Source organism: Numenius arquata, chromosome 2 (assembly GCF_964106895.1).
Source record: "Numenius arquata chromosome 2, bNumArq3.hap1.1, whole genome shotgun sequence".
NCBI lineage: Eukaryota > Metazoa > Chordata > Aves > Charadriiformes > Scolopacidae > Numenius > Numenius arquata.
The window spans coordinates 70846325-70866703 of NC_133577.1; the positions used below are offsets into that span (position 1 = coordinate 70846325).

General features: G+C 41.4%; 1 protein-coding gene across 1 annotated transcript in view; it reads left to right on the plus strand.

Moving 5' to 3' along the window:
• TBXAS1 (thromboxane A synthase 1) overlaps positions 1–20379 on the plus strand; it is a 233858-nt gene that overhangs the window by 143227 nt on the left and 70252 nt on the right. Inside the window, exon 9 of the mRNA XM_074166688.1 lies at positions 19354–19668. Within this exon, the coding sequence (XP_074022789.1) occupies positions 19354–19668 (315 nt within the window). The remainder of the gene's footprint in view (positions 1–19353; positions 19669–20379) is intronic.

The following is a 20379-nucleotide window of genomic DNA, read 5'->3' on the forward strand; positions in this document are numbered from 1 at the left end:
AGCTGCTTGCAGACACCTCATTTCTAGTGCGCAAATCCAGTGTAAGCTTTTAATGGCATGTTGGTGTGGCTGTGTGTATGGATAGTTTTGAAGGAAAGATTTATACTGAAGGGGTCTGTATGAAAAGTCTATTCTGTGTATCAGTGAAGGATAAAAGGGATAATGAAACAATCTAGTGTGGATTAAAAGTAGTTAATGTATTAACTACCATTAATAAAATGCAATGTTTTCCTGTGGCAGTAGTACTGAGGGCATCAATCACGGGCTAAATCCTTCACTGTACTGGAGACAGTCACTCACTCAAACTGCAAACTGAGATAAAGCACAGCAGATGGGTATGGTTAGGAGAAAACACAAAGAAAAGCAAGAGGGTAGCGACGAGCAACAGGCAGCATTTTCTGCATATGCAGCCTGTTTTCAGGTTTCAGTGGTTGGTGGAGCAGGGATTTAAGGTTATATTGGAAGGGATGTTGGGAGATGCTGTAAGAGATAACGCATGGCAGGAGCTGCCCAGTATCAAGGCAGTGTGGAGGAAAGTACAAGGTCCATGTTTGCTGTAGCAGCGTATGCACAAGTCCATGACTGGCTGTGGTCCCGCCTGCTCCTCTCCTGGACTTTTGCCTAGTTTGCAAAATTGACATATGAGAGTGCATTAAGTCCCCTTAGCATGGCTTTCAAAAGTGACTGGAAAGTTTGGAGCTTCCTTTCCCCAGCTCCCCTCCCTTTTCACTGCCTGTCTCTTTATGCGGTCTTAGAATTTTGACTATTTTAGGTTGGTGGCACATGAGTCTTGTTACAAGTATAGGCAACTTCATAATTTGCCAGGAACATAAAAATGGTATGTGAAAGAGATCAAAATGCAGCTGTGTCCAATTTAATGCAGAAATGTAATCTGTAGAGATTAGGTGTCCCAGATAGCCTCACATTGAAGGAGAATTATGTCCCATGTCCTAGGTCTCAAATGATGAAATGTACCCACTGAAGTCAGTCAGAGTTTTGGCACTGAATTTTAACGAGGCCAAGATATTACCAGTAGCTACTGGTTCTTTGTGCTAATAGTGGGAGCTATAATAAAAATCTTATGGTCACCCTGTGCTCCATTAGGCCAATAGGTATTCATTGGGTGGCCACATTCCTAGACGTTACATTGTGTGTATCTTTTACTCCTCATTGATTTTACCACCATTAAAAATGCTTTTGTTTTTTTTCTGTGGTGGAAAAAAAAAGGGGGGGGGGGGGGGGGGGGGGGGCAGAAAAAGCCTTTGGAGCAAACTGTAAAACAATGAAAAGCTCCACGAAAGTGATTCAGCTGAAGCTTGTCTTCCTCTCATCTGCAGCTAACGTGAACGAAGAATAAAGAAAGGCCAGAAAAACAATGTGACAAGCAAAGTCAGCCTGTTATCATCCCTGTACTATCAGTAAATGAAACAATGGCTCTGAATGCCTAAAGATAATCCCATGGGCAGATAGTAATTTTACAGCCAGGTTTAGATCTAATAATACGCTTGCAGCTTATATGAGATCTGTGATGTCACTTTCTCTCATCCCATCGGTTAGTGCTGCAGATGTCATTTTAATTATATATTATCTTTCTTTGGTCAGTCAAGTAATTTCAGTCCTGGATATTCCACTCATTTGGCTTATGTACAAAAATATTTTGTGGTCGTACTTTAGAAATTTTAATATATTACATTTATTCATGGATTCAAATTATTGTAAAATGCTTTTCCTACTATTTACAGAAGAGCAAATTCACCCTGCTCAGAAGAAACAGCACAAATTTAATGCACCACTTAACACCTACTTTGAAGACTCCAGCAGGATTTAAGTGTTCAAATACCTTATCCTGATTATCTGCCCAGGTTTAAATTTTTCCCTTAGGCAAAATGTTTCCAGAAACAGGGCAGATAGACTGTTTGTTTACTTCAATAAATGATAGTTTGATAGATTTTCATTTAATAATCTGATATGCAAATCATTATTCAAGTAAGAGTTGTTTTTCTGTCATGTTATATTTCAGTTCTTAACCTGCCAGTCTGTTTTAAATGATGATATGTAGATGAAGGAATCTTTCATGGTGTTCAACTAAACTAAGGGTTGAAACTAAGCCCCCTCAGCTGATGAAAGGCCAGAATTTAATTTGTAATCCATAATAACAACAACAATTGGAATGTAACAATTTAAGGATATTGCAAGACATTATTTTTGGAAAATCACAATAGATCTGTGGGAAAAGCCAGTTTTCAAAATATGCGCCCTTTAACAAGGAGAATCGGAGAGTTCATAGAGGCTGCAACACATTCTTCTGACGTCTCCTGATTTTTCCAGTCATACTGTCTGCTGTGTACGCATAATTGAAGGTCACTGATTCATGCCAGACAGGTAGTGACCTGATGATGTTTCTGATGATGACCAACTGTTTCTTGGTGGTCTCAAGCCGATTTGAAATGAGAGGGTGACAAAACACAGAGAAGTATCACCAGAACTGTATTCATTGACATCTCGGTTGGCAGTTTAGTCAGTTTGGCTGGAGACCTGCAGATTACCTGAATGCTTTTGGTGTAAGTGCAGAGCAGACAGATGGAGCAATGGGAGAAGAGTGTGAAGGCCGTGCTCCCTCTGAGCCAGGTAGTGTAAAGCCACAAAGAAGCTGTATGGTGCTGTCAGTCCTGGTGATGGTCTGCCCTCCTGTGAATTGGTATGACCCTGGGATGCTCTGTATACTCTACTGTGCTAGGTCTAGATCAAAAGAGATTTTCCTCTGGTCAGCAATTGCCAGTGAACAATTGTAACCCCCTCCAGTTCTCCCTGCTTCTCATCCTCATTCCTACCAGTCCTTTCCCTGACCCCTGGTAAGTACAGTCGCTGGCTCTGTTGCTCCCCGGCTGCCTGCACACCCAGGCAGTGATTTCTGGTCTGTGGAGATCCTTTGGTTTCCCAGCATCAGCCATGGGACCCTGGAAAGGTTGGGAAACTGAATTTTAAGGAACTAAAATTCCTTACTTAGAATTCCTTAGAAACTAAGCTATTTAAATGCTTGCAAAGTGGGGAGAGCTGCCCTTTCACTGCTGGGTAGCGAGAGCAATAGTGCTATAAGGAAGTAATATCTTTTAATATCTTTTTGGGAAATGACGGCCTGGTTACAACTTTAATCTCTGCAACACTGATTCCCAGGGAAAAATGTGCAATGAGCTCCTCTAAATGCTTTACCTAAGGGGAAGAGGGACACGTGTGTGTGTGTACCTGCATTCTGGAGGATAAGGGACAATCAGAAAACCTAATTACTGTGGCACTCTGTTCTTTTCTCTTCCTTTCCCAGCAGTTCCCTGGAGTTTTTTCTTTTCATGAACTAATGGACTATTTTATTCAAGAGCTGCTTGAAATGAGTTGAGCAGAGGTAATCCTTCTGAAAAAGTCTGATCCTCTCTTTGTCAAGGGAAAACTATACAATTACTAAGAAAACTTAGTTAAAAATTTGCTAAATACTGTGTACATTCCAGGAGCTATTTGTGTGTTTGAACTGTGGAAATGCAGTACAGATGTTAAAAAGTAAATATTTTTCTAAGGAAACAGCAGATGGGAGGATTAGACACCTTCTAATAGTGTGCAGTTTTCCTGCCTTTGTAGAAAACCAAGCAAAACTTGTTTATATTTGAGAGAAGATGGTGTCCATTTAAGGATACACACTGTATGGCAATATTAAATAATCAATTTTTATTGATTCATCAAGTCAGTAAAACAAAGGATCAGTCTGGTCCTTTTGTTTTTCTAAGTCTGTAGGAGGGATGCTGCAATTCTGTTCCACTGGGCTGTTCTCACGGGTTTGATCATGTCATTATCCACTGCCTTTGTCAGGAGGAAATGTGAAGTGGGCTTTCCAGAAAGGTAAATGAGTGTCTTAAAGATATAGAGGGAATTTCTGCTAAGTATGGGGTTTGAACCCAAATATTAAACCTGTATCTCTGCTGTTTTAAGCAGAAGGTTATAATTGCTCTAGTACATTTAAAAAATCTTTCGAACATTAAATCTGGTGTCTGTGCTTGGGCAGCATACAGTGATTCTAAGAGGATAAAAAAGTGTCATGATGTTAAAAAATGTTTTAGTTATTCATCTTCTTTTAAAAATCAAGCCATTACTACTTGCTTTTAAAATTGTGTTCCTTCCCACATTTGAAGAAAAATCCTTTTTTTCTATTATTTTTTTATTTAAAGATGTAATGAATTTTGTAACTTCCTCAGAATTTCTTAAGTGGGCATTTAAATGTAGCAAGGCCTCAAAACCTCAAATGGAAATGAACTCAAAATCCCTATTATCTTTGGTCACCGGTTGAAATTTCTTGATCAGTCTGTTGTTATCTTTCCCATGATGAATTGCAGGCCTACGGAAATGTGATCTTTTGGTTTCAGGCCTGGGCTGAAGTGTCTGACTGAGGCGCTTTCATCATGAAATGCGGTTCTGCAGTCTCTCTGCTCAAAAGAGATCAAGGACAGAATAAGTAACGAGAGCGGTGACTTTCTCACCTCCCCGAGGCGTGTTGATGGAGAAGCAGGGAGAGTTTTGCATTACTGCTGCATCTGTCCCAGTTCCACAGCCCAGCACACCTGTGAGCCCAGCGCTTTACGAGCACTGCAGTCACAAGAAGACAGCGAATGTCTGCTTGATTACCTGCTGCCAGCAAGCACATAGCAGGTCTGCTTGCTATCACTCACCCTTTGCTCTTATCACACCATTTCTACTGCCTCCTCAGTTATGGATCAGAGTACTTTATGGATCCTAGACAAGGAACAGGCAGATGGTATCGTGTATATATTCTCTGCCCCACTCTAGCAAACCCTGCAGCAGCCATGACAAAATAATCTTGGCATCTGGGACTCTTTCTCCAATACCTCCATCTCTTCCCACTCCTTTTTAGTCTTTTTCAACCACTACTGTGTATCTTCATTGCTTCATTTCTTCTTCAGAGGGTGACAGGAGCGGTGTCCCTGTCTCATATTTCACATGTCCCACCTCATCTACGATCTGGGGTCCAAACTGCCATCATGCACCTGAGCAACCTCATTGACTTCCTCATCACCACTCTCGTACTTCAGTTTGCAAGAACATAGACTTGTACCAAAAGACAGAAATGAACTCAAAGGATGACAGTGTCCATACTGATTGAGATGGTGAAGTTTTTGGGTGTCCAGAGTTGCCAAGAATGAACTTGCAGATAGTACTGGGAAAAACTAACCTCACTTTTAAAAGAGATGTGTGGTGGAGCTCCTTCAGAGGTCCTTCCAATGGTATTTTTGCCCCTTTCTGGGCAGAGCAAGGGAGGTTCAAACACTCCCTATAGCAGCGTTAATCTTCAGAAAATCATTAGGCCAACAGGATGCCTTCAGATTTACAGGGAGGAAGGACTTAAAAACCTCTGTCAATAAGATTTGCATGTATTTTCCTCCTGTTTTCACCAGCCGGTGCAGGAAGTGAAGATGGACATTTGGCTTTGCTGATCTACAGCATATGAGAAACATCTTTTAATTGAGAAGGGTGGGATTTTTAGTGTTGAAAAAAGGCTTTTTCATCCAGAGTAAAAATAAACAAACCCACATGCTCAGTTGTTGGTAATGTCAAGGGTTTTAGTGACTTTTTAAAATTTTGTTTATATGGCAAAATCAGTCACTTAAAATATTGTTTATCAAAAATCCAGGCTAAAAGATAGCTTTTAAGGACTCTTTCAAATAATGTTTGCAGTAAAAATTCTCTGAAAAACTGGAGGAGGAAAGAATTAAAAGGTAAACCTATCTTTTTCAAAGAAACTGCCCCATCCTTGAAGGGGAGATCAAAAGTTCTCTTTTTTCTTTTTTCCTTTTTTTTTTTTTTTGGTTTTCTTTTGGCCAGCTCTGTTTACACCTCCTCCTAGGTGCTGGTTGTTGTGGTTATTTTTATATGGTAATTTTTCCTGGTTTTAATACTGGTCACAGCTCTGTTTTATGTGTCCATAAAACTAAGAAGAGCAAATAAGAAGAGCAAGAGCTCATTGTGATTTGAAGGCGGGATCCAGCAAACACTGGTCTGTGGCACTGAGCTTTGTGGTCACTTGACCAGAACAGGTGAAAAAAGAAGGACCAGGAAGCCAAAGAAGGTGGTTTTTCCTTATAAGAGTCTGGGGTCTCTTCCTTCTTCTCTGAAAACTAGACCCAGCCAACCCTATCGTGAATTTTTTGCTTTATCCTCCCTTATGACGGCAAGGGGACCCTGTGCTGGTTATCCAGAGAGAGGTTCAAACATTGAAAATCCTGTTTATGCCTGTGGTAATTCCCTGTAGGCGATCACGTCAGTGCTGGCCACTTGTCCCAGCCTGATCCTGTGCTAGTAATGAGTATTCGCAGCATGCATTTCAATGTCTGATTAAATCTTTCTGAAAGGCCATCTGTTTGAGGAGGATGTGGCATAGGCTTTAATACTTTTTATACCTAGTACTCAATACTGCTGTTTCATGACCTTAGACATAAAGTTTGTCCCCTGGTTAGTTAGCAACTCTCCTGATACTCTGATCAGAGAAAATAATTGGATTGAGGCTGTTGCAACCTGTTGGGTCACTGTGTGTCTTTGGGGAAATTTTCCTGGGTATTGGGTCACAGAAGTTACTCAGACCCAATGAGACTTTGCTCTGTCCAGGGCTGAGAAAAAGGTGTCTGTTTGCTGGGAAGGGAGTAAAGCATCTCTGGCTGCTTTTTTTTTTTTTTTTTTTTTTAGCACTCGGGGCAGAATCTGATGTAGTCATATATCTGTTGATACATGCCAAATCAGTAAGTAATCTGGCCTTTCTGTTGCATGTTCTCATCTGTGTAAAGTATCCAGCCAGTGTTACATCTGTCTTTCAGGGTCATTTTCCTGTAGGCTTGGAAGCACAGTTTCCCTTTGATATTCCCTCAACATAAAGTAAATTCTTCTCCAACGTGTCTTTTCCCACTTCCTGTCATCTGCTTTTCCTTCATGGTACAGTCTCAGTATTTATCTCTTTGGCTGAAAGGAAAAAATGTCATCCTGAACTTGTGCACATTCCATTTCTTTTGTAACTTCTCTTGCTTACAGTTCCTCATCTCTTCTGTACATTACCCTTGTGGTCTGTCCCTCCCAAGTTTCTCAAAAGATCCTGCTCTAGATCACTGAAAGCCCTTCCTTTTTCCTGCTTAATCAGTGATCTGGTCTTCATCCAGGGTGTGGGGTTTTCAAATCAGCAAATAAAGGGAATCTTGCCATAAAATTAAATCATCTGGAGATTAATTTTCTGCATAACAGGGTGGTGGCTTTAACGCCAAGGTGGGATATAAGATTTACATAGCCTTATTTTTTTCACTTGATCTAAATCCGCAAGGGATCTGTTGACTGGGACTGGGAGTTTTATGTATTTATTTTACCTTGCCATTCAGAGCAATAGCATGTTTGAGTGCTTTCCCTCTACAGACTTTCTTCTGACATATATAACTAGCGCGTAGGTTCTAAATTCTCAATTTAGAAAAAAATCACAGATTTACTGACCTAATTGCAATAACAGAGCTTTCCCTTTCTCTGTCAGTTTTATCATTTTCAGTTTTGTCTTGTCTTTCATATTTCATCCTTTTTTTTTCCCTTTTATCTGTTATTGGTTCACCATCCTTCTTCTCTGAGTCGCTCCCAGAACTAGGAGGGGAGTTGCAGCACTTGTGGTATGAGTGATCTTCGAATTTATCTCCGTTAGTCTCTCTCTGTCTCTATTTGCCTACAGTGACCTCTCTCAGCCCCATGCACTGCCGCCTTTTAGCAATACAGTATGACCTTTTCTGAAGCAGTTATGAAAAAGCCGTTCCATGATATTTCATTCTGGATCAACCATCTTGTCCATCTGTTGGCATGTTTTGATCTCTGGAGGTTTTTCCCCTTGATCTATCTCAACTGTTGGTATCTGCTTTGCGCTCCTTTGATATTTCTATCTTTTCTCTTGTGTCTACTTACCTTAGCAGATCCATACTCCTATTTATAAGAGACACCGACGTTTTGCCAACAGGAGAACTATTTAGGTGTCCAGCATTTGGATGCCAAGTGCATGAAGTTGCTTATCTTTTGAACCTGGTGGCAAGTCAGTCTAACTATCTGAATGCACGGAGGTGACCAACTTTGTTTGCCGGGGCAATTCTTTTCTTGCCACCATGCCCAGGCTACCCTGGGGGTTGCTTCTTCCCCTGCAGCCTGTAGGAGCCAGCAGAGCTGGAGGCCTTCGCTAGACCCCATCCGCTCATGACTGTATCTGGATTTTGAAGATAATTTAACATTAGAGTTACTTATTATGGAAAACGACGGATTGTCTGTCACTGGAAACCTTGAGGAGAGGCTTTCTAAAATGTGCCCTTGATGTCAGCTGGCTGCGAGGCAGGAATCCCTGTGTGGTGTTCCTCCCTCTGCCTTTTGCTAAAGAGCAGCCTTGAACAATTGTTGCGACTCCTCTCCTTCCACAAAAATCCACCTAGGAAATCCTGTGTCTGTGGCAGTCAATAGCAGCCTTCATAGCCTGTGACCATGCAGGGCTTTCTCCGCTTTCTTCGCAGCGACTACCCTTCATTTTTCCCTCCCACTGGGATAAGCAAGCTATATCTAAGAGAGACAGAGACCAGAGGGGAGCCAAGCACCTCCTTTTTTTCTTCAACAGAAATGTACACTTTTTAATAATGTAATCTCAATTAAAAACATACCAATTAAAATGGGCTTTTTAGTAGGTCTCTGGGGAGAGGGAGCCATAATTCACATTAAAATGTAAAGCTTCAGAAGCAGGCAGAGCTAGGTGCTTTGCAAGTGCCCAAATATTCAGTGATTTTAATTACAATGGAAACTTGATAAATTGCTTTGTGCCACAATCCATTATTAACAGCTTAATGAATATCACTGCTGCCTGTTTTAAACTGCTCCACGGTGAAAACTGTTGTCAGTATTTCAGTTATGAACTCTAATTTTTAGCGTGTTTGTAACTTAGCCCCTTAAAAAGGGGAGGAGGGTGAAAGTCTGCAGGCTTGGCTTTGGGTCTGGGTAAGTTCTGCTGGCTGTAGCATCCTGAGAGGGAGAGACAGACGGGACGAAAGATGCAGCTTTTGTGTTTCACCAGTATTGGGACTGGCCAGGGGTTAAATCTGCTCCTTGCACAGTTTAAGAGCAATGTCCCAGCTGTTCTTTGGGCATGCAAAGGGCCCTTGTGCCAGCTGAGGCTCACCAGAGCATGGGTCGTTTACATGTGTCCTTTCTTCGCATAGTACCCATTCGGCTGAAGGGCTGTTTGGGTCATCTGCTCAGGAGTAAAGGGGACCAATAGTGTAACAGCCCATAATCAAATATGCTGACAAGCTTATTTTGGTGTGAGCAAAGTGCAAGTTCGTTTGAATTTTCCAAGTTTTAGCTAGGAAAAAGCTGATTTGAGGTACGGAATTAGGCAAGTCCTTTTGGAGCACTGAAATGTAAACAGTGATTGTGCTCAGCTTTGAACAGGGACAAAACATTTATTTTTTTCTTGGCAGTTATTATGACTCTAATTGTACTAATGTTAAGATGTTACATATTCATATGTTTATTTGTAGGAAACTGGTACCTTCCCCCCCCCTTTTCAAAGCAGCTTAATATTTCAAGGATAAAGGTTATTATTAGGAATGTTATTATTTTAGATGCTAACAGTAGGTAGGGTGGGCTTATAGTTGTGCCCCACTGAAGTGTTAAGCCACAGGGATTTAAATAGCCATGGTCTGGCTTCTATGAGATTTATTATTTATTGTAGGTGTTCTGTTTTCACTTTTCACTTGATTGTGTGGTCTGACCAGGGGGTCACAATCCCCAAAGTGGGGTTACTGCCAGGTGTTTGACAAGATCTGAGTGAGATGCAAGGTAGGCCTCAGGACAGAAATGACTGGGAATTGCTCTTCTGATTCAGAGAAGTCACAAGCGTGTATATGGGATAAACATGATTTGTCTGAATGTAATTAATGTCTAGGGTTTTGCTATTATTATTCTGATTATGTTTTTCTGGAAAACAACAAAAGCATATTCACTTTCCCCGTCTCAGAAATGGCAGCATTACTCATAATGATATTAACTTGCACCCTGCCAATTACACAGAGCTCTCCTGGTTCATTATATCAATAATTACACATAGGATTTTTATTTTTTTTGTGAAAAATCTTTCATTGACAGAGGAGTAATGATGCCTGTAAGTTCCTTAAGTATTGCTCAGTCAGGGATATGGAAGATGTGGGAGACATCCTCATATTTTCGGGGAGAAAGACAGCTGGTATTCTGGCATGATGTTAATATTCATGTGTGTCTGAAGTTGTTTTTTTTTCTTTTTAGTTTGACTTTAGGAAGCATTCCAGGCCACAGGGCTGCCTGACTGTCCTTTTTCATGCATCCCTGTACTGGCAGAGGACAAAGTGGCATGAAATATATAAAATGCCATTTAATTTTTCTTTTGTTCTTTCATTCATGCGCACATGCTGCTTCTGTTTGTTTGTCAGTGCACACAAAATGCCTATATTTGCAAGATAATGGCTGTGTAAATATTAGAAAGTCATACTGAAACTCTGTGAAGGAAAGGAGAGCAGTGGGAGAATCCTTCCTGCTACCGAGGAGCCATCTATTGGATAAAAACCATAACTGAACTGAGCATCCATGAAACTGCGGAGGATAACACAATTTGTTATTGGTCACCGCGTAGCTGAAAATAATATTTTCCTTCCCAATACTGCCTTCAACCACTGTGTTAGGAACCTGTACCCCTTCATGCACACAAGTGGAGAGTCAGATGTAGAGGTGATTTATGTGCTATAGGTAAAAGCCAGTTTAATATAGCTGAAGATCCAGGATAAATCCTAATGTAGGGTGCAGGTGTGATCACGAATGGATAAGCCAGCAGGAGGATTGCCCGCCGGCAGTGGAGAGCAGTTGCTCAGAGAAGTAATAAAAAGACAACTTTTCCCATATTGTTAATGAAGATCATAGAGAACATTAACTGTACTTTTTTGTAACAGTGCATGACATTTCTATCAGTCTAACAGCCATAATTAGTTTATTTTAAAAAATTAAAGATATTTGTTTAGACGCCCAGGGTTACTTAAGGCCATCGCAAAACCAAACAATGAGGTGTTCCTTCCCTCAAAATGTTTGCAATCTGTATGTAACGTGATGCAGAAAGAGAGGATCTTGAGTAGAGCATGGGGAGAGGTGAAGGAGGACAGGATGTGAACAGTAAACACCTAGGATGGCCCCAAAACGTCCTGATGGCTGTTTGAAGTGAGTAGTGGGGCTTTGCAAGCATGTTAGAGCATATGGGGCAGGAAGAACAAAGGATAATGATGCAATAATGAGATTCCTGTGAATCTTGAATTTCAGGCAACTGCTCAAAACAGTACTGGTTATTAATCAGGAATTAAAATTAAGCAAATATAATTCTAATCTGTGGCAAATAGAAAAGGAACAGAGGGCTGCAGGCAACAGCAGCCTTTAGTCAGCAATTTGAGCCAGCAGAGGGTCAAGCTTCTGGGTGTCAGACACTTGGCCTAAAACACTCCCTTCCTGCGTCCTCCTTTCCTCCTGCAAATAGTGGAGGGGAAGAGAGTCGGATGGTTTACCGGGAGGCCAGATAAGCTTTGGGGGAGGGTGGGTGCATACACTGCGCAGCAGGGTGGTCAGCTCGCTGATGGTTTGTGAGTTGGTGCCTGTTCCACACACTGGCATGCATGGAAGTGGGGGAGCGGCCCAAGCTGTTATTCTTCCCCAGCACCCAGTTATTTCTTTTCTTGTTGTATTTGCCCACTGTGTATCCTGATAACCCCACTCCTCCACCTCCAAGCAGCAAAACATATGTGGGGCAGGAGAAGCTCAGCTACCACAACCACATACCCAGTATTTATTGTTTGAACTCTGATAATGCCAGGAGTCGTTATCAGAGTGTTGTTATCCTAAATGTTTTGCACATACAGAATAAGGAGGTTGCAGTCCATTGTGATTTGCTACCAGTGTCTTTTGCTCACCATGATGCAGGGATTGGGAAAGCTGGGTGAGACCCCTAGCCATTGCATTTTGGGCTGTTTTCCGAGCCTTCCCCATGCGTGCATGCAATGGAAGGAGCTGTGGTGGTTACATGTGCTGTGCTCTGGGCTGAGCCAGCCAGCCCAACACAGCAGAGGTGCCAATCAGCTGCCACAAAGTGCGTGACACTTCTTTACCATTAGACTGAATTTCATGTGGAAACTTAGTGCTTCTCTGAGACACCCAGCTCATTCCGCTTAGCCTGGTACTGGAAGGAATCTTCCCAGAGTCAGAGAAAATGGTCCGTTCATTAGAGGTGTAAATGGGCCAGGCTGCAGGCAGTCCCTTGGTTTTACACTGAAGAACTGCTGGAAGGGTTTCCAGCTCTCTAGGCAAGCCGTAGGTTTCTCTGTGGGCTCACATAATTAATGAAACAGTCAAATAGGTGTGTGCCGTATTTTCTCTCTCATAACTGTAGAACTCTTCACCATACTTATCACTTCAGCCAAATTAGACCACCAGCTAGGATCTTTGCAGCTCACAGTCAACAGGTCCACACACTGAAAACAGCATCCTTACAAGAGCCGTAAAGAGCTATGTTAAGCTTGTCTCAAATAGAAAACAGTTCTTTTCTCTCTCTCCATTCACTAACAATAAGGTCGGAAATCCAAATTTATTTTCATCCCTGGGCTGTGTGGGAACATCTCTAGAAGGTGGCTGATGTCTTTCAAGATGTGAGCCTTCTATGGCCACTTGCAGCAGTTTAGGCTGAAGGGAGATGGGTCCCTAACAAAATCTTGTTTTTAAGAATTCCCCCCAGCTTTATTAACAGGTCAAATTAGGCTTGCCCATGCCCCTGTAGATTACTAACGCTCTTACTTTAACTTTGCCTTTTGAAGGTCAGAAAAGCGCAAAATTTTTGAGGAAGACACCAGCAGTACTTGAGCACTCTTTGGCTTCACCTCATGAGTGGAGGTACTACCATGTGAAAATAGTTCTGTGTTTTTCAGCAGTATGATTTTTTCTGTTATTAGCATGCTTTGTTAAAGACGTACTGAAGTAATATATATAGAGACACACGTGTACAAGTTCATGTTGTGGAGCCTCAGACGTTACTGGTGTAGCTCGGTGAAATCTAATGATCTGTAATATCTGCAGTGACTCACTGGAGGAGGGAAACCTCTCCAGTGACGAAAATGGCTCGGTGCTGGGGTGGACTGCCTGGGGAGGCTGTGGGAAGTCAGAGTTTGGCTGGGTTTTTAAGAACAGGTTAGACAAACAGCTGTCAGTGTTGGTTTGGCTGATGCTGCCTCGTGGCGAGGGGATGGAGTAGATAACTTGCTGAATTCCTTCCAGGCCTCTTTCCCCCATGTGATGGTGCTTATGCCTTAAACTCTGTGAGTCTGTGTAAATCTGTTTTCATCCTAGGTCTTAAAGGGTTTTCTGAGATCATCATTAGCTTTTCCTCATGGGGTTTTATAAGATTTGATGCGTGTTGTACCGATTTTACAGATGGAGAAGCTGCACCAGTTATAACTGTGTTTTAAAGGCAAAAATGGGAGCACAGCTATAAGCATCCCAGGTTCTGTGGAGGTCAGTGCTTTAACCAGTAATTCATATCAGCCACTCTGCAGATTTAGTGGCAAACTCAGCCAATAAAATCCATGTCATACTTGCATTTTCACTTACTCTTGTTTTTTTATTTTTATTTTTTAAAAGAACATTGGTCACATAGAAGATAACGTTTTGTGACCACGTTTAATACTTTTCCACACTCAGGTGCCTTCATCCATTAGCTGATGCACCTGCCCTTTCTGGGCCTGCTCAGCATTTCATGTAGCAATTTTGCAACATTATTGTAGGGACATTTTTTCTTTCAAATAGAGAGCAAAGGCATTGCTGTGGCTTCTGACATCAAGAGCAGTGTCATTGAATACTCACAGTGCTCCCTCATTGCTGTGAACTACTGCCAGAAACTTGCACAGGAGTTTAGCGATAAGAAAATATCAGAAGTCCAAAGTTAGACAAAATCTTCTCAGTCTGGTGTTTTGCCACAAATGTTAAGATCAGGCCAGGCTGGCAAAAGGCTGCACCCCTTTCCAAGTGGGCACTTAGTGAATTTTTATTTTTTTGCTATAAATTTACTCAGGTTTTTAATGCAAGTTGTATTGCTTTGTAAGACGTGTCTGCCCTCAGACATTTAGCCCATTTGCAATAAAAACATTACGGTGGTTTCACCAGCTGATGTTAACAAATGCAAACAAAAGAGGTTTTTCTGCCAGACTGAAAGCCTCCCAGCCACTCTCGAACAGCGGCGGTACCCTGCAGTTCGGCAGACTCCAGGTCCTTCCAGAGCTGAGCATCACCCGTGAGAGCACCATGCCCTCAACCTTCAGACACACAAGTTTCAGGGCTGTCAGCTCTGGCCTCCCAGTTAATTCCAGCTTCTGTGTTCAAGCACAAGAGAAAAAGACAATCTCTCTGAAATGTTTTGGGACTGGATGTATTGGCAGAAAGACCGGCTCTTTTGTGATTTCACTGAGAAACCAAATGAAACCTGCAAGTGTTAGGGAGAGGTGGAATTTGATCCTTTCAAAGCGGTTTGGCAAAATGATAGTTCTAGTGAGACTGCATTTTGTGCTTCTTTTTCAAAAGGATCTGGGCAGCTACTGCAGTGCTTCACTGATAACTTCAGGGTGAAACATGCTTGTCTCACCTAAAAAGATGGTTGCTAAATCAAACTTACAAAAAGTGACCTGGATATAAACTAATATAGCAGTGTTTGTACAAGTTTGTAGGAAATTGAAATAATATAAGATGTGAACTTTCTACCTGTGAGATAAGGATTCTGAAGCTTAGCTTCTGCTTTTTTGAGCTGCCATCAGAGCATTTGAGAAAGGCTAGGAGGGTCTGCACAGTTTATTGTGAGTGTTATTGTATTAGCAGCATCACGTTTGTGTGTCTTTTGCACTGCAGCTAGTGCTTTACAGAATACCAACCAATTATGTCTTTTAGTTTGGTTCCTCGCTTCATCTTTAAGTTGCTTTTTGTAGTTCTGGGCTCTTTTGAACTCAAACTGGGGAATTAACCGATCAGAATGGAGCAAAATTTGAGTATAGTTTGCAGAAAACACAACCGAAATCCTAGCATTAAGAACAAAAATTCCAACTCATTTACATTGGGTAGTTTTCCTTAAATAATTTTTGACTTCACCTTGCAGAGAAGTTGCATGACTCAATCTCTTTACTGAAAGCACGACCCAAGGGTCCCCTGGATCCTTGAAGCAGCGGTGAATTTGCCAGAAGGTCAGCCGGTATGTCAATCTTAGATGTGAAAAAACCGTTTCCCTTTTAGGATGGAAAGAGCTGGAGACATCCCCCTCCCCCCACAAGACCCTTGCCTCCTGCGAGAAGAGTCATGATACATCACGCGTGTGAGCGATACATCTCTCTTCTTCTGACAGTTGCAAAACTTAAAAGCCGTGATTTGAGGAGGGGTGATAGATGCTGCCGGATTGGCCTTCCCCAGTATAGCACACGTCTATTCTTCCAGTGTGCAGCACATAGCTCGTTACGGTTCTGTGCAGAATGATTTCTCTGCATGGCCAGGTGATGTTTAAGGAGACTAATGAGAGAAATGATACGGCCCAGAACACTGGTGTCAGGAAATATATTGCAAGGTGTCTATCTTGGGGAAGCTGAAAGCGGGGCTTGTCTTATTATATATTTCAAAGGGGATGTCTGTGTCACCACCAAGTTAGATGTGCACCCTGTCCCATACTGCATTCAAATTAGATTTTTTTCAAATAGTAGCTTTCCATCCAATTTTCATTGACTTAATGATAGGCTCTGTGTTGTACAGGGGCAAAACAAGAGTCCATCGCGTTGGCAAACCGCTCTTTTGAAGCGGGAACTTGTTTCTGAAGCCATTGTAACATAACTATGCAAGTGTCAGAGGACAAGATAGAGGTTATTATGGGCTTCGGCTTTTTGTGAGGAAAATCAAACAAATGTCCCCAATGGAAAAAGGAAGCCGGCAGCTGTATGTGATGACCAGAGAATGGGTTTGTGCAGTTACACTGTCAGTACCTGGTCTGTTGTCAAACTGAAAAAAACTGCCTTTTTTTTTTTTTTCCCTGCTGTCAACCTAAGTGAAGAAAAACCCCGTGAATTTTCATGAGATACTTTTTCCTCATTTCCAACACTTAACAATCCAATTATATTTGGTTTTATGCTAGTGTTTTCCTCTATTGCCATTGTTAGGTTTTTGAGTCAGAGTGATTTTTTCCATCCTGATGGTGCGGAAGAAAAATATGTTTCATTATGACTGGTTATAACCCTGGAAATCTTTTCTCTCGCTTGGGTTGATGACGATTTTTTATGTTGCATTCTATACTAATGCCTAAAGTGAAGTAGAATGAACCATAAGGAAGAGGAGCTTTGCTAAAATATAGCTCCTTCCACTGTGTAGAATTATCGTGAAAAAAAAGCTTGCATTTTTTTATTTTCTGGGTTTTTTTCCCCCACTATTATTCAAGTAGTTTTTACAAATGAATGTTGTTTTTGTAAGGATTGTTTATGAAACCATTGCTTTTAGCAACCTCTGCTTACCTGTGAACAAATTACATGGCACAGATAGTTGTTTTTCAGTAGGGTGACCTTATAAACAGATTCTGTAACAAGACAAGCTTTTAAATTCCTAACCAAATATATTATGTGAGTAATAAAAAGAGCTCCTCAAAATGGCCACAGAGGCATTTTAGAGCACATTCTTGGGAATATGCACTTGTGCTAGCATTCATTAAGTCTGCTTTCAGCAAAAATTCTCATGAATGAAATTTTATTCACTAGTTATTATGATTATTACTTTACTATCATAGCAATAAGCAGATGTTTTGTATAAGGCTGGGACCTGATTTTGTCTAAGGCTGGAGAAGCATCTTGTAGGGTCTCCAGAGAGCGTATTGTCTAAATATAAGACCAAACCCAGCTAACAGCTCACGAGTGGGGACTGCAAACCCTCAGAGAGCAATGAATTTGTTTACAAGAAAATTCACAGCTAGAGAAGGATGAACGCAGAACCATACCAAATGTTATACCATTTGAACTATATTATGTTACAGTGTTACAACTCTACTGAATATGAATGTAATTATACATTTTTATGTTATAAAGGTAGTTTAGGTGATGATGCCTAGTTTTACGGTTAAAAGGGACTGTCTCTACAGGTACAGTTCATTACTATACTGGACTAGTTTATCCACACACTAATGAACACACTGGAACTGGACTTTTGGGGTTTTCTTTATTTAAAAAAATGGCCTAACCCAAATATATTTACCGGGAAAATCCCTGAAGCATAGGCTATGCCAAAGGATTGGACACTATTTGTGCAATACATAGACTCCCAGAATGTGAATAAAGCCCTTCCTGGAAAAGTTAAAATCAGATTTTTAGCTATGCACAGCTGAAGTATGCGTGAAGTCTTCTTTCCTCCAGTCTAGAGGAATGTAAAAGATCAGAGGTACATATCGTGCTAGAGGAGAAAGACTGTGGCAGGGCAGTTGCAACTTTTGGCTTACTGTATTAGAAATGAGAGACCAAGGAAGCATGGCCAGTTTGAATATGGAAATTGTACCTAAGTCTAGGCACAAGGAAGTATTTTGAGAGATGGAGCTCGTTTGCTGAGTACAATGTGTATAATGCGTCTTTGTGTGCCTTCACTTGGGGAAAGAGCAGGTACCTCGTGCCTTGGAGGTGATGCAGTTTGGCCAATTTGTGGAGTCCTTCAGTGTGCAGTGACCCACACTGGCTACTATCTGGAGCATTGATTCTTGGGTGCACCAGGAATGCACCAGGGTGCAGGATACACTATGGTCATGGGGGTACAATGTGCATAATGTACACATGCAAAATGAAACAATTCTGTGGGGTGGAGGGAAGGAGCTGCGAAAGAGGCAGTGTCCTAATCCCTCATATTACTCAAACCTCAAAATAACCATTCCTCTCTGCCTGAAGCTCGGTCAGAACAGTTTGTTGGCAGCAGAGCTGAGCACAGGACAATAAGTATTTCTTCTGTTTTGTTGTCTCACTGCTCTCTTTTCCCATGTCGTGTGAAAAAAAATCTGATTAAGTCCTTTGACATTTATAATTAATTAGTCCTTCCTTACTCTTATCTTGTTTGCCTATCCTTTTCTCTGGCTTTTCCTTTTTCTACTTCATCTCTCAATCATCAGATCCAAGAAATCATTAAAATGATTTATTTTTAACAGATAAATGCAGCTTTGCAGTATTTTTTTTTTCTTTTGAAGAAAGACTTTATCCCTTCTTTCGTCCATCCCACTGCACAAGTTGTCATGTTCTGGCACTGCAGTCACTTCTCAGTCCTTGAGCTATCATGTATTCTGTTAGTATTTGAGGAATTGAAAATCAATCACATAGCCTTATGGCTTGGGTTCAGCACAATTCTATTATGCCCACTCCCAAAAGTCAATTCAAACCTTTTGGGTTATATTTCAAAGCCTAATCAAGCTTGCTGTCCAGACTGGTTTGGAGTCAACTCACTTTTGTCCATAGGTCTGTTTATTAGAGTTTTTCTGACAGAAACTAGTGTGGAAGAAAGCAGTTTTTGTAACAGTAGAACCCTTCCGTGGGCATTTTGCAAAGACAAGCCACCCAAATAGGTTTTATGGTAGAGGAGTGCTTACGATTGTAATGTGTTTCTTCAAATGTGTTTAATAATAATAAAACGCTATGTTGATACAAGTGTTCATAACTGTACTTTCTTACAAAAAGATGCACTGGTTTACTGAGATCAGTTTCTAGTCTTGTCTTGTTAAGCTGGCACAGAAATTGTTGTAGATGCAACCATAAACCTAGATGGCGACTTTCATGCTTTGGACCACGTGAACAACTGAGGATGGGGCCTCCAGGAATGAGTTGTGCCACCTCCACTTGGCAGATGCACGTGGGACCATGCATTGACTATGTCAATCCCCTTACTTCCAGCAAGCGCCAAGAACTTACCCTGAGGATGAAAGAAGCTCTGTATGGTGCTGACCATTAGCAATCCTCTGCAAAAATATGTACCTGTTGTGTACTGGGGGCAGATCAGTCTCATTCCACTGGGAAGAAAGCAGTGTCCAGCTCTTAGTAATGGTATTTCCAGCTAATTTATAGATGTCTCCTCTTTCTGTAAGAGGCTGGTGGCCATTCTGTGGGAGTCAAGTGGGCAGCATAAACAGGAAACAGCTCTCTCCTTCCATCCCCCATGGGTAGACATTGGCCTGTGACCCATTCTTCATGCTTCTTCTCATCCTGTGTTCTGCAGAGGCGCAGAGATTTTCTCCAGTGGATGCTCGACTCCCGTGACTCAGCTGACTCCCTGGCAGCTGGGTGTTTTGATGTGATCAGTCCATCTGCTGCTTCCAGACAGAACAAGACGCCTCTTGCTGGCACGGCCTCATCTGAAAAGGTTCAGAAGACATTAACGGAGGATGAGATAGCAGGCCAAGCTTTCCTGTTCCTGATCGCTGGCTACGAGACCACCACTAGCACACTGTCCTTTGCCACATACTTGCTAGCCACCAACCCAGAGTGCCAGGAGAAGGTGCTTCAGGAGGTTGATGAATTCTCAGCAAAACACGTGAGTACGATGTGCTGGTGTGGAGTCTTATGCAGGGAGCAGGGCAACATGAGTGTCGTCATGCCACTGTGGCACCTGCACAACCCCTATTTGTCTTAGTTATGTATGCATTTATTAACATTTTATTAAGATTTTCAGTGAAAAAAAAATCAAAATCAATCTATATTGTTTGGAGTTTTTGGGAACTGTTAAATAATGTCACTTTACAGCAACGAAAGACATGGCCCAGAAACTTTGTGTCATAGTGAAAGCTTAACCTTTACAAAATATTTTACATTATTGAAATAAACCAGCTGTTTCCAGGCTCTAAACCTACACATTTCTATTTTTTCCCTTTGTCCAGAGACTTTTATTGGTTTTGAGGTCAATTTTATTTACTGATCTTTGTAAGGACATAACGAGTATTCTTACAAACAATAAACTGCAAAGTTTTGCTTTAAATGTTCATACTTTTTTTTTATTCTTCAGCAGTAGAATATATGTGTATGCCTCAAAAAAAAAATCACAGTATCTAATTTTCTTATACCACGTTCAAGTTATGTCTCCTTCACTATCTGTACTTACCAAGGGCGTTTATGTTTCCCTGATAACCATTGACAATATTTTGTATCTCTAGCAGACCATGCAGCAGCCATTCTTCCACCTTACACTCTCTGCACAAGTTGTTAGTTATGAGAATTCAGACCGAGGGTGTTTTTCTTTTCATGAACA